This window comes from Schistocerca nitens, chromosome 2, assembly GCF_023898315.1.
Source record: "Schistocerca nitens isolate TAMUIC-IGC-003100 chromosome 2, iqSchNite1.1, whole genome shotgun sequence".
NCBI lineage: Eukaryota > Metazoa > Arthropoda > Insecta > Orthoptera > Acrididae > Schistocerca > Schistocerca nitens.
The window spans coordinates 197,004,795-197,020,177 of NC_064615.1; the positions used below are offsets into that span (position 1 = coordinate 197,004,795).

Consider the following 15,383-nt stretch of genomic DNA (forward strand, 5'->3'; position numbering starts at 1 on the left):
ATTCCACGCTCCGATCCGTAGAATGCCAGTTTTCTTTCTCCTGATAACGACGTCCTCTTGAGTAGTCCCCGCCCGGAGATCCGAATGGGGGACTATTTTACCTCCGGAATATTTTACCCAAGAGGACGCCATCATCATTTAATCATACAGTAAAGCTGCATGTCCTCGGGAAAAATTACGGCTGTAGTTTCCCCTTGCTTTCAGCCGTTCGCAGTACCAGCACAGCAAGGCCGTTTTGGTTAATGTTACAAGGCCAGATCAGTCAATCATCCAGACTGTTGCCCCTGCAACTACTGAAAAGGCTGCTGCCCCTCTTCAGGAACCACATGTTTGTCTGGCCTCTCAACAGATACCCCTACGTTGTGATTGCACCTACGGTACGGCCATCTGTATCGCTGAGGCACGCAAGCCTCCCCACCAACGGCAAGGTCCATGGTTCATGGGGGAAGTAGTAGTGTAGTAGTGTAGTGTAGTGTACAGTATTTCGACTACAGGAAAGCAGAATGTTTTTGTCATAGAAAATGTATTTCAATTAAATCACTTTTAATTTAAGTTGATTTTCTGCAGTAGTAGTGAAATACTATCTGAGCAACTACAGTTACTACTGCCCTTCATTTCAACAATCGCTCGACTGAAAATGAACTGTGAATTATTAATTAGATTTATTAATTAATTATTAATTAGATTTGTCTTATTTTGATTATTTCTTTCACTTGTGACTTTCTAGGAATTTGTGGTAAAAGTATAGGACGCTGCTGATGGTTAACGACTCGGGTCAATAATGTAACTTCCGAAAATAAAAAATGTTCTGTGACTAGACACACTATAATCTTCCAAAAAGTTACTAAGACGTTGGCGAGTCTATTACACAGCTACAGAATATCGGTTGAATCTTACTTTGCGATGCGTTGCTTGTGGTGCAACGTAGTGTTCATTATGAGATCCATTCATGGCAGCAACAGGCTCGCCCTGATCAGCGAGCAGTTTGAATAAATTTGGGTCACACAGTATTATTCATTATTTCTAAAAAATTCTTCTGACTGTATACTGTGCCGACATGCTTGCTTGCCCATCTATAATTTGTCTGGCCGCGTACTTCAACATTTTCGACGCAAAACTCTCTGGCATTTTCTCGCCAACACATACGTTTGTTATACACCACAGATTGCCGTGCGGAGTGGCCGCGTGGTTTAGGGCGCCATGTCACGGATTGCGCGGTCCGTCCAGCCGGAGGTTCGAGTCCTCCCTTGGGCATGGGTGTGTGTATGTACTTCTTATCATAAGTTAGTTTAAGTAGTGTGTAAGTTTATGGACCGATGACGTCACCAGTTTGGTCCCCACATAAACACACACACCACAGATGCTTCGCTGATACTTCTCTGCCTTCAGCTCTCCAACTGCGCACACTCGCGTCAGTGATATTATTGTTTTGCTTTATACTATGAAGTCCGCCGCTTGTGGTCTTGCGGTGGCGTTCTCGCTTCCCGCGCACGGGGTCCCAGGTTCGATTCCCGGCGGGCTCAGGGATCTTCCCTGCCTCGAGATGGCTGGGTGTTGTTGTGTCGTCTTCATCATCATCATCATTCATCCTCATTACGGTCGGATGAAGGCAATGGCAAACCACCTCCGCTAGGACCTTGCCTAGTACGGCGGTGCGGGTCTCCCGCATCGTCCCCTTGTCATTAATAAATATATTTAAAAAATGGTTACAAACTCGAGAAATCAAGATACTGAAGAATACGTGAGGCACTGCGTTACAAGCGCTCACCATACATTCGCCTTTTCGTTGTCTCTGACATGTTCCCGAAAACTGTTGTGCTTTTCCGAATCCCAGGTGCGAATGTTGTACCGATTAACCTTCCCACGTATCTGGGAGGTTGCTTCATCAGAGACTCCGACATTTCCTAGATAGCTAGGGTTTTTTCCCGATCCGGTCCATCATTTCAACAGCAAATTCGTGGCTAAGCTGCAAGTCATTTCGTTTCAACTCTTGCGCAATTTGAACTTCGTAAGCGTGCAAGCGAAGTTATTTATGCAGCACCTGCCGAACTGTTGAGCGAACTGAACTTTGATAGGCTTCTGTGGAAGGTCTCTCTGATCTCGTCTACCATTTCATCAAATGTGCTGTTTCTCTGAGAACACGTCTATTTACACTCACAGTGCCTGGGAACTTGTCACACAAAGGTTTAATCGTCTTAACATATCTTGTTACCCTTTGAATTTCACGTCGGAAATTACTTTGGACAGCAATGGGTAATTTTGTTTGCGCATGCTCTCTTGAGGTGTTAATATTTCTAGTAATTGCTTAGAAAATAAATGTTTACAATTGCTTCACGTGGTGCGGCAAACCGCAAGTACCTATGTCACACAAAATTCTTTTTATTGTATTTGGAAATCAGGGAGTTTTCCTGTGGATACCTCGTGTTACAATCTCATAAGATCAGATAGTATATATGCTGCTTGATACTAGATGAATATAGAAATATGACTGAAACTGAGCAAAACAGTGAAGTCGGTAGCAGCGGAAACAGTTCATCAGGAATTACAGGCCAGCAAGTTCTAACGATCGCTGCAGATAGAGAAATATCACTAGAAGTTATGATAAGATCAATATCTATACGTGGCCTTTCCACCGACGCGAGTAGTCAAGAGTGAGACAACGTTATCAGCAGTTGACACAGCTGGAGAGAGGCCTCATTGTAGATCTCCATTTGGCCAGTTGGTCGAATCGTGGAATATTCAGATTTGCGGGGAGTTGGGAGGTGAAGGGTCCGGTGGACGGGAGGCGTGCATACTCTCTGTCAAGGTTCGGCTGACCTCGTGTGATCACCACAACGGAGGATCACTGTATTGTAGATCAAGCACAAGGTAAACACCCCACGCATGCGCCTACATTCCAATAACAAGTGAGAGGCGCCCACATGCCTTGCTCATACTGTGGCATCAAGCAGTCAGGCCTGCAAGATGAGTGGTCTGCCAAGCTAGTGGATTTATTCTTATTTCTCGGTCGACTAACATCAGTGACTGATTATGAGCTCTAGTACCCACAATTAAGCTACAAATTATTCTCCTGTTTGAATATTACGCAACGGAAACGGATAACACACATCTGACTATTAGTAATTTACACAACTCTGATTGTTCACTACGCACTTGCAATAGCACATTTTCTTTCTTAGCCAATGGCTTTGATCAACACGTGGCCATCGCACTGAATATGAATGACGCACACATTATGAATTCTGGATATCATGACTACACACTATTCGAAGAACAAGGCCACCAATCGTTTTCTTTTCACTATCTTTTTTATTCCGATGAATTCTATTATGATTCAAAGATAACCTAAACACACCATTACATTTTATTATACATGAGAAACTCCGCCCAGTGGACATGGCTTTACATTGGTGATTCTCTGTCTTTTGGTCTCGTAATTATCTAACGCTACAGTGCACTTTCTGGATAGGATGGTGGATCTTTTGCTGTATCTCACACTTCGACGCTCACACCCATCATCACGAAAATTTCTTCCAGCCCGAGCGGTGCGAAAGGAACATGCATAACCCACTACCTCTGAACCTACCTTGCTACTCTCGCATGCAAACCACACATGCTTAAATTACATGAAATACATCACACTGGCAATATAGAATGCATCACAAAGAATAGTCACAACGTTAGAATCACTTCACTTTCAGCTTTCACACTTCAATTAGTATTCATCCCAGTTTCACGTGACACTGCCCCACTTCGTAACTTTTCTTTGCTACTACGAACTCTGGAGGATATATGCACGTCTTTCTGTGCAATGCAAGCCAAGTGGCGTTGCTGGATAGACGACTGACTCACCTTGCTTCTCTCTCAGAGTGTTAGAGTTTGAATCTAGGGTCACACGGAAACATAACACGCAAAGTAATATTAAGATCATATTCGTCACAAACGTGAGTCCTCAACAGATACCTTGGACGAGTACTTCTCTTTATCCTTTTGTCTCATACACAGATTGAGGCTCACACATGTGGAAGTACTCGTCTCTAATTTCAAGTCCTGCACACGCCATTTCTTAAATATTTCCAACTTATAGTACACACGCCAGTAATTCACCTGAACTTTAGCACTCTGAAGTATTTCAACTTAGTACTAGCACTCGCAAGTATTTCAACTTAGTACTAGCACTCGCAAGTATTTCAACTTATTGCTACACGTGGTTCCATTGTGACCGTTCGTCACTTCCAAATATTACTACAATCCCCTTAATATTACCTACCTGTCATTTAATTCTCCCCCCAAAAGATCCTGAAATAGAGAAATTATTATTCCAAGCTACTCTTAAGTATTTCACATCCATACCATCCTCTCCACTCTTTTGTATTTACGGAGCAAACCTAAGACAAGTCTTACCAACACAAGATCCAGCGCCAGAGTGCTGAAACATGGCCGTTCTTCAGGTCATCTTACACCTCCGCCGAGGTGGGGGGGCACCATGTTACCATGTTGGTCAGCCACATTTCAGGCGCTCAAAGCTCAGGTAAATTGGATGTAGGGATTTATTTGTGGGAGTACACATGTGATCAATTAAATAAATAAGTTGTCCTTCTTTCCTACACTGGTATCCGGCTTCCGTGTATTAAGTGAAATTGAGTTATTATTACAAAAAATACACTCCTGGAAATTGAAATAAGAACACCGTGAATTCATTGTCCCAGGAAGGGGAAATTTTATTGACACATTCCTGGGGTCAGATACATCACATGATCACACTGACAGAACCACAGGCACATAGACACAGGCAACAGAGCATGCACAATGTCGGCACTAGTACAGTGTATATCCACCTTTCGCAGCAATGCAGGCTGCTATTCTCCCATGGAGACGATCGTAGAGATGCTGGATGTAGTCCTGTGGAACGGCTTGCCATGCCATTTCCACCTGGCGCCTCAGTTGGACCAGCGTTCGTGCTGGACGTGCAGACCGCGTGAGACGACGCTTCATCCAGTCCCAAACATGCTCAATGGGGGACAGATCCGGAGATCTTGCTGGCCAGGGTAGTTGACTTACACCTTCTAGAGCACGTTGGGTGGCACGGGATACATGCGGACGTGCATTGTCCTGTTGGAACAGCAAGTTCCCTTGCCGGTCTAGGAATGGTAGAACCATGGGTTCGATGACGGTTTGGATGTACCGTGCACTATTCAGTGTCCCCTCGACGATCACCAGTGGTGTACGGCCAGTGTAGGAGATCGCTCCCCACACCATGATGCCGGGTGTTGGCCCTGTGTGCCTCGGTCGTATGCAGTCCTGATTTTGGCGCTCACCTGCACGGCGCCAAACACGCATACGACCATCATTGGCACCAAGGCAGAAGCGACTCTCATCGCTGAAGACGACACGTCTCCATTCGTCCCTCCATTCACGCCTGTCGCGACACCACTGGAGGCGGGCTGCACGATGTTGGGGCGTGAGCGGAAGACGGCCTAACGGTGTGCGGGACCGTAGCCCAGCTTCATGGAGACGGTTGCGAATGGTCCTCGCCGATACCCCAGGAGCAACAGTGTCCCTAATTTGCTGAGAAGTGGCGGTGCGGTCCCCTACGGCACCGCGTAGGATCCTACGGTCTTGGCGTGCATCCGTCCGTCGCTGCGGTCCGGTCCCAGGTCGACGGGCACGTGCACCTTCCGCCGACCACTGGCGACAACATCGATGTACTGTGGAGACCTCACGCCCCACGTGTTGAGCAATTCGGCGGTACGTCCACCCGGCCTCCCGCATGCCCACTATACGCCCTCGCTCAAAGTCCGTCAACTGCACATACGGTTCACGTCCACGCTGTCGCGGCATGCTACCAGTGTTAAAGACTGCGATGGAGCTCCGTATGCCACGGCAAACTGGCTGACACTGACGGCGGCGGTGCACAAATGCTGCGCAGCTAGCGCCATTCGACGGCCAACACCGCGGTTCCTGGTGTGTCCGCTGTGCCGTGCGTGTGATCATTGGTTGTACAGCCCTCTCGCAGTGTCCGGAGCAAGTATGGTGGGTCTGACACACCGGTGTCAATGTGTTCTTTTTTCCATTTCCAGGAGTGTATGTTGTTCTGACAAGAATAACGAAGAATGTTGTACCTATTTTCAATGTCGGGCGGTACTGTACCCTTTCACAAGTAATGGAATCCTAGCAACAAATGGTTCAAATGGCTCTGAGCACTATGGGACTCAACTTCTGAGGTCATTAGTCCCCTAGAACGTAGAACTAGTTAAACCTAACTAACCTAAGGACATCACAAACATCCATGCCCGAGGCAGGATTCGAACCTGCGACCGTAGCGGTCTTGCGGTTCCAGACTGCAGCGCCTTTAACCGCACGGCCACTTCGGCCGGCAATCCTAGCAACATTCTGGTCGGAGACTAACAGCAACGGGACTATTTTTGGAATTACCGTTGTATGCGCAGGATGCCGTTAGCAAACGGCAGCGTCTGGAGTTGTGCTGTGACAGAGAAGTATGGAATTCTGATGAAGGTCGCCACACTGTGTTTGGCAATGAATTGTGGTTATGTGCCACTCCGGATGCCTATTGCTAAAGTATGGTGGCGACCTGGGGAGGAGTCCGTCTCCACTATTGTTTTGGAGAGGGACAGCTTTGTTACTCCTGGCGTTACGGTGTGAGGAACCATCGGATATGACTTCAAGTCGCGGCTGCTGTTGGGTGTCGAAGCTCTGACGGTGCAGTTGCACGTACGGACGTCTTGCATTCTCATATGTTGCCTCTGATGGGGGAGTGTCATGGTGTCTTTTTTCAAAAGGACAACACCCGTCCACGCTTTGCACAAGTCTCCACGAATTTTCTGTGAGCTGGTTAGATACTCCCGTGGCCAACCAGATCTGTCCCCGATGGAATATGTGTGAGATCAGACCGGATTTCAACTCTGCCCCAGCGATAGTATGCAGAATATCAAGGACCAGTTACAACAGTTGGCCAGCTTGCCTCAGGAGGTGAAACAACGGCTTTAAGATACTATTCCCAACCCAATCTGTGGGATCCAGCCCACGCGTCTAAAATACGGTGCCTAGGAAGCTGCTTTATCGGATAGCTAAACAACACTCAAGCAAATCTTATTAATAGAGGCTATTGCAATAAATTAAAGTGACAATACTTAACTCTGTCTTCTTACAGTGATGGGTCACAAGCAAATGGCGACATGGAAATAATCAGTGTCTTTCGACTTATACACTACTGGCCATTAAAATTGCTACACCACGACGTTGACGTGCAACAGACGCGAAATTTAACCGACAGGGAGAAGATGCTGTGATATGCAAATGATTAGCTTTTCAGAGCTTTCACACAAGGTTGGCGCCGGTGGTGACACCTACAACGTGCTGACATGAGGAAAGTTTCCAACCGATTTCCCATACACAAACAGCAGTTGACCGGCGTTGCCTGGTGAAACGTTCTTGTGATGCCTCGTGTAAGGGGAAGAAATGCGTGCCATCACCTTTCCGACTTTGATAAAGGTCGGATTGTAGCCTATCGCGATTGCGGTTTATCTTATTATAGCGATATTGCTGCTCGCGTTGGTCGAGATCCAATGACTGTTAGCAGAATATGGAATCGGTGGGTTCAGGAGGGTAATACGGAACGCCGTGCTGGATCCCAATGGCCTGGTATCACTAACAGTCGAAATGAGAGGCATCTTATCCGCATGGCTGTAACGGATCGTGCAGCCACGTCTCGATCCCTGAGTCAACAGATAGGGACGTTTCCAAGACAACAACCATCTGCACGAACAGTTCGACGACGTTTGCAGCAGCATGGACTATCAGCTCGGAGACCATGTCTGCTATTACCCTTGACGCTGCATCACAGACAGGAGCGCCCGTGATGGTGTACTCAACGACGAACCTGGGTGCACGAATGGCAAAACATTATTTTTTCGGATGAATTCAGGTTCTGTTTACAGCATCATGATGGTCGCAACCGTGTTTGGCGACATTGCGGTGAACGTACATTGGAAGCGTGTATTCGTCATCGCCATCCTGGCGTATCACCCGGCATGACGGTGGGGGGTGCCATTGGATACACGTCTCGGTCACCTCTTGTTCGCACTGACGAAACTTTGAACAGTGGACGTTACATTTAAGATGTGTTACGACCCGTGGCTCTACCCTTCATTCGATCCCTGCGAAACCCTACATTTCAGCAGGATAATGCACGACCGCATGCTGCAGGTCCTGTACGGGCCTTTCTGGTTACAGAAAATGTTCGACTGCTGCCCTGGCCAGGACATTCTCCAGATCTCTCACCAATTGAAATCGTCTGATCAATGGTGGCCGAGCAACTGGCTCGTCGCAATACGCCAGTCACTACTCTCAATGAATTGTGGTATCGTGTTGAAGCTGCATGGGCAGCTGTACCTGTACGCGCCATCCAAGCTCTGTTTGACTCAATGCCCAGGCGTATGAAGGCAGTTATTACGGCTCGAGTTGGGTATTCTGGTTACTGATTTCTCAGGATCTATGCACCCAAATTGCGTGAAAATGTAATCACATGTCAGTTCTGGTACAATATATCTGTCCAATGAATACCCGTTTATCATCTGCATTTCTTCTTGGTGTAGCAATTTTGAATGCCAGTAGAGTAGAATGTCCATGCAAGTAATCAGTATAGATCACAAGTCACGACTAAAGAGTTAGTATGACGGTTCGTCTTATAGTGCAACTCTTCTAGTTTGGCCGAGGCTAGCTGGAGTGGCGTTTATATTCTCTCTTGTCGTGATGCGGTACTAGTCAGGGTTCTATTGGCTGACATCGTCTCACAGCCTTCTCGGCTGTTACGTTCCCGGCCGACACGCCGGCGCTTGGTGTTACTCCGGAACACAATCAGTGCATGCACCAGGCCAGACAGAGTACACATCATACTGATAAGTGGATTCATACGGATCGACGCCATTGTGATGGTACGAGTCTGGTAAGATGAAGTGTATTGTGAGTTGTAAGGACTTAAATGGAACATTACCTGTTTGTTGCTGCATACATACAGTATTTTTTTAGTGTTAACCGTACTGTCTACACATTCCAGTGTACGTGAAGAAAAATGATGAAGAGTTAAGTGCCGTTTAATTGCACGAATAAATCCGGGAAAGGAACCTACATTATCTTCTTAGTTATACAGATATGTTTAGAAGTTTCATATTAGCGACCTTCAGTCATAGCAGACGGTATATATCACTGAAGTTACCTTTTTTTAACAGTAGCTGATATTTTTGAAAGTACTTGTCGACATTATGCTCAAAACATTTCGTTTCATAGTGCAGCAAATTAGCTGAGATGTTGATGTGGACACCACAGAGGATGCACCTGCATTCTACACACGGCACCATGTGGTAAAAAAGTTGTGTACCAGATAATGGAAAAAAAATCATGTGATACTAAATGGATATTACCTCGAAAATTTGGAGCACTAGACAGTGAAATTGTGCTATTGGCACTCATGCTAACGTAATAAAGTGCATTTTGTTGTGAATAAACAGTTACAGCGTATTTCTTGTGGTACGCAAGATATCGGTAAACAATGACTGATTGGTATTTTTTCATAAAAATTGCTGTCCGGTTAGATGTTTAGATGAGACATTATTTTCGTGACATACTGCGAGGAAGATGTGTTACAACCAAAGGGATGTAAGTTTAGCACCAGAATGGCCTCCAAAGCGCCTTTGAAATTGTCCGCTGTTCACAGTAGCAGTTATGGCATTGTCATGCCGTGGCGTGCCAAACCAGTAAGCACCCGTGTAGTGCCAGCAATGCGTCAGGGAAGCACAAGTTGTTCCCCTCCCAGCGCAACTCTCCCCGCGGCTGTCCATGTGTTGGGTGTCAGTGGGCAGAGATTGCATCCTGTGCTGCACGCACCCTCCTGAAAAATCTGTCAGGATGTCATACGTCATGAATAAACTCTACATGGCAATGCCAAACGTCTACCAGCGCACATGCAAAAAAACTTCGCCCGGTTGCACATGGTACGCTTGCAATGTCTCCTACCTTTGCCCGCAGTCCATCTTTCCCCTACACCTCAACTCTATCCACTATAGTAAAAAACCTATGTGCTAACGTAGAAAGGAAGATCAGGGTTTCATGTCCCGAACAAACGAACGGAACATAAGCTCGTATTGGGTAAGAATGTTGTTGTTGTAGTCTTCAGTTCTGAGACTGGTTTGATGCAGCTCTTCATGCTACTCTATCCTGTGCAAGTTTCTTCATCTCCCAGTACCTACTGCAACCTACACCCTTCTGAATCTGTTTAGTGTATTCATCTCTTGGTCTCCCTCTACGACTTTTACCCTCCACGCTAACCTCCAATACTAAATTCGTGATCCCTCGATGCCTCAGAATATGCCCCACCAACCGATCTCTTCTCCTAGTAACGTTGTGCCACAAATTTCTCTTCTCTCCAATTCTATTCAATACCTCCTCATTAGTTATGTGATCTACCCAGGGCATGGGTGTGTGTGTTTGTCCTTAGGATAATTTAGGTTAAGTAGTGTGTAAGCTTAGGGACTGATGGCCTTAGCAGTTAAGTCCCATAAGATTTCACACACATTTGAATTTTGATCTACCCATGTAATCTTCAGCATTCTTCTGTAGCCCCACATTTCGAAAGCTTCTATTCTCTTCTTCTCCAAACTATTTATCGTCCACGTTTCACTTCCATACATGGCTACACTCCATACAAATGCTTTCAGAAACGACTTCCTGACACTTAAATCTATACTCGATGTTAACAAATTTCTCTTCTTCAGAAACGCTTTCCTTGCCATTGCCAGTCTACATTTTATATCCTCGCTACTTCGTCCATCATCAGTTATTTTGCCCCACAAATAGCAAAACTCATTTACTACTTTAAGTGTCTCATTTCCTCTTCTAATTCCCTCAGCATACCCGACTTAATTCGACTACATTCCATTATCCTCGTTTTGCTTTTGTTGATGTTCATCTTATAACCTCTTTTGAAGACACCGTCCATTCCGTTCAACTGCTCTTCCAGATCATTTGCTGTCTCTGACATCATTTGCTGTCTCTGACAGAATTACAATGTCATCGGCGAACCTCAAAGTTTTTATTTCTTCTCCGTGGGTTTTAATACCTACTCCGAATTTTTCTTTTGTTTCCTTTAGTGCTTGCTCAATATACAGATTGAATAACATCGGGGATAGGCTACAACCCTATCTCACTCCCTTCGCAACCACTGCTTCCCTTTCCTGCACCTCGACTCTTATAACTGCCATCTTGTTTCTGTACAAATTATAAATAGCCTTTCGCTCCCTGTATTTTACCCCTGCCACCTTCAGAATTTGAAAGAGAGTATTCCAGTCAACATTGTCAAAATCTTTCTCTAAGTCTACAAATGCTAGAAACGTAGGTTTGCCTTTCCTTAATCTATTTTCTAAGATAAGTCGTATGGCTAGTATTTCCTCATGTGTTCCAACATACCTACGGAATCTAAATTGATCTTCCCCGAGGTCGGCTTCTACCAGTTCATCTGTATAGAATTCGTGTAGTATTTTGCAGTTGTAGCTTATTAAACTGATAGTTAGGTAATTTTCACATATGTCAACACCTGCTTTCTTTGGGTAAGAATAGGAAAGCAAATTGTCCAAGTCGTTTTCAAATAACCCGTTCCAGCTTATGCCTTAATTGTGTCAGAGAAAGCACGGAAAATCTAAATCTGGATGGCCTCAAGAAGACTTGAACAGCAGTCCGCTGTAGCGTTTCTCAATAAAAAATAATGAAAAAGGATGAGATATGAATTAATTGATTAAAATGGATTTTAATAGGTTTGATCACTGCTAGTAAACATGACTTTTAAGAAAGCTTTGCATAATAGGTAACTTTTGGCTGAGAACACTACATGAATGTTTTTTGTTTTGCTGGAGGCAATGCTACTGAAATGATGAAACATGGCAAAAAAATTTTACTCTCTTTTCTAATTAAGCTGAACTTCGCCTTCCAGCATCGTCAGTACATCAGACTGGAGAGTGCGTTGGTATACGATATTGTTTGGAGACCAAAAACCGATCGGAATATTAGGCCGTTCGCGTAATAACATTGCCCGGAATTTAGGAATAAAAGGTCGGCACAAGTGATCTCAGGGACATATGAATTATAATCTCATGGATTACACGGCGAATGAACGCTAACAGTGTTCGGTCGTGGCAAACAAGCAATGTGCCGCGATCTTCTCTTCGATGCACCCTGAAACTGGACTAAGAAAAAAAAATCACATACAACGAAGCGGCAAAGAAGTTTATATAGGCATGCGTATTTAAATATAGAGATATGTAAACAGGCAGAATACGACGATGCGGTCGACAGCGCCTGTGTAGGACAACAGGTGTCTGGCGCAGTTGCTAGATCGGTTACTGCTGCTACATCGGCAGATTATCAAGATTTAAGTGAGTTTGAACGTGGTGTTATAACCGGCGCACGGGCGATGGGATATAGCATCTCCGAGGTAGCGATGAAGTGTGGGATTTTCCCGTACGACGATTTCACGAGTGTACCGTTGAATATCAGGAATCCGGTAAAACATCAAATCTCCGACATCGCTGCGGCCGGAAAAAGATTCTGCAAGAACGGGACCAACACGACTGAAGAGAATCGTTCAACGTGACAGAACTGCAAATTGCTGCAGATTTGAATGCTGTGCCATCAAAAAGTATCAGCCGTGTGAACCTTTCAACGAAACATTATCGATATGGGCTTTTGGAGCAGAAGGCCCACTCGTGTACCCTTGATGAGAGCACGACAAAAAGCTTTACGCCTCGCCTGGGCCCGCCAACACCGACATTGGATTCTTGATGACTGTAAACATGTTGCCCGGTAGGACGAGTCTCCTTTTCAAATTGTATCGAGCGGATGGATGTGTAACCTTACGGAGACAACCTCATGAATCCACGGTCACTGCATGTCAGCAGGGGACTGTTCAAGCTGGTGGATGCTCTGTAATGGTGTGGGGCGTGTGCAGTTGGAGTGATGCGGGACCCCTGATACGTGTAGATACGACTCTGACCGGTGACAATTACGTAAGCATCCTGTCTGATCACCTGTATCCAATCATGTCCATTGTGCATTCCGACGGGTTTGGGCAATTCCATCGGTACAATGCGACACCCCACACGGTCAGAATTGCTACAGAGGGCTCCAGGAACACTGTTCAGAGTTGAAACACTTCCGCTGGCCACCAAACTACCCCGACATGAACATTATTGAGCATATCTGCGATGCCTTGCAACGTAATGTTCAGAAGTGATGGCCACCCCTCGTACTCTTAAGGATTTATCGACAGCCATGCAGGATTTTTGGTGTCAGTTCCCTCCAGCACTACTTCAGCTATTAGGTCGAGTCCACGCCAAGTCGTTTTGCGGCACTTCTGTGTGGTCGCGGGGCCCTACACGATATCAGGCACGTGTTCCAGTTTCTTTAGATCTTCAATCTATAACATGAATAGCAAGGAAAGGGATCGTCAAATGAAGCACGGCTACTTAACATCAAATTAACATAAATATTCAATAAAAGGATACAAGTGACAAAAAAAAATGGTTCAAATGGCTCTGAGCACTATGGGACCCAACTTCTGAGGTCATTAGTCCCCTAGAACGTAGAACTAGTTAAACCTAACTAACCTAAGGACATCACAAACATCCATGCCCGAGGCAGGATTCGAACCTGCGACCGTAGCGGTCTTGCGGTTCCAGACTGCAGCGCCTTTAACCGCACGGCCACTTCGGCCGGCTACAAGTGACACTTACACAACTTATCTCGGTAGCGGAGCACAAAAGAGAGAGAGATAGTCGCGTTTCGCTTTTTTATATCGCTAGACAAATGAAGGTAGTTACAACGTTTTGTTTCACAGTGTTTTCTTTACATATTTTAGCTCATAGAGACTTTTTTTTACAAAATAATTCATTAAAAATTAAAAATACATAACCTCTTTATTACATCGTTTCTTTCTATTAATAGACAAAATTATTTATATAAGTAAAATTATTTAGAATATTTACAGGCGTTAATTAAAATTGGGGCTAATTTTTATTAATTTATAATGTAACATTTCACCGCCTCAGTACGACTTTAGCTGTATCTCTATGCTAGTCCATTCCACAAGACCGTAGATCAACTTGCATGATGTGTAAGCAGCGTATCAGTGGCGAAAGATGCGTACTGTTTGTGCAGATTGCTTGGTAGGTAAGTGAGAGGGTGATCTGGAAGCGAACGCGTCGACAAGGAGGTAGTTAGTCGACAGGTCGTCGAGTTTGGCTCCAGCCTCTAGACATCTGGCCTTCACGTCTGTTTACCCACTAACGTCAGGCCGTGTCCTATCTGTTTGGAAGTGTCGGAGCTGTGTTGATCTGAAACCTAATGGTGCGGCGATGCTCTCTGAGTGGTCGAATTCTTGTCCTTTAGGCAGCACGTGGAACCCGCGGACGGCGTCCGGCAGCCTGGTGCTGATGTTCGGGCTGGTGTTCGCGCTGGTCATGTACAACGCGTACGCCGCCTTCATCACGTCCGTGCTGTCCGTCAGGGTGGCCTCCATCCGCGGCCTCGACGACCTGCTGCAGAGCGACTTCCAGTTCGGCTACACGCTGGCCGGACAGGGCGAGATGTTCCTCAGGGTGAGTCCACGCACAGGGCGTCTCTGTGACGTTGCACGCTCACAGCGCTGGTAGAGAACACCAAACATATCAGTCTCGGGTGGTCAACCCTAGGCCACAAAACCACTCACAAGCAGACCACAACGGCAAACGCGGTTTTGAATTTTTGTATGTTTATGGTGCATGAAGTTCAAAGAACTCAAATATCAATTTACAAAGCAGTTCGATGCAACTCTCAAGAATTCTCGAGGTAATCGAATTTAAAATTTTCCGAGCGTCGGTAATACCCGAAATTTATGCCAATTCGCCGAAAGGCATAGTGGCACCCTGGTAGAGTGTTGCCCTGCAAGTGGCTTGTGTTTGAACCCCGACCAAAGGGAAATTTTAAACAATGGTGCCTGTGCCCGAGCAATTCCGTATAGTGTGAAACACATAGACGTAAAAAAAAATTAATCTGCAATTTTTTAAATTTAAATAATGTTTATTAACAATCTTTTACAAAAGATCAGTAATTATAAACTTATATTTCGAACGAAAAATGGATTGTATGTACTGTACTTAGTTACAAAGAAGCGGGCGTGTATTTTTCATAAAAATGAGAATTAGATGTAGTTAAGTGGAATATATATATCTGCCCCTGGTAGCTGAGTGGTGAGCGCGATGGAATGTCACGCCTACCGGCCCGGTTCGATTCCCGGCTGGGTCGGAGTTTTTCTCCGCTCAGGGACTCGGTGTTATGTT

General features: G+C 45.4%; 1 protein-coding gene across 1 annotated transcript in view; it reads left to right on the forward strand.

Annotated features, from left to right (window-relative positions):
• Window positions 1-15,383, forward strand: part of LOC126234919 (glutamate receptor ionotropic, delta-1-like) — a 191,641-nt gene that overhangs the window by 152,257 nt on the left and 24,001 nt on the right. The window contains exon 10 of the mRNA XM_049943659.1: window positions 14,455-14,663. Within this exon, the coding sequence (XP_049799616.1) occupies window positions 14,455-14,663 (209 nt within the window). The remainder of the gene's footprint in view (window positions 1-14,454; window positions 14,664-15,383) is intronic.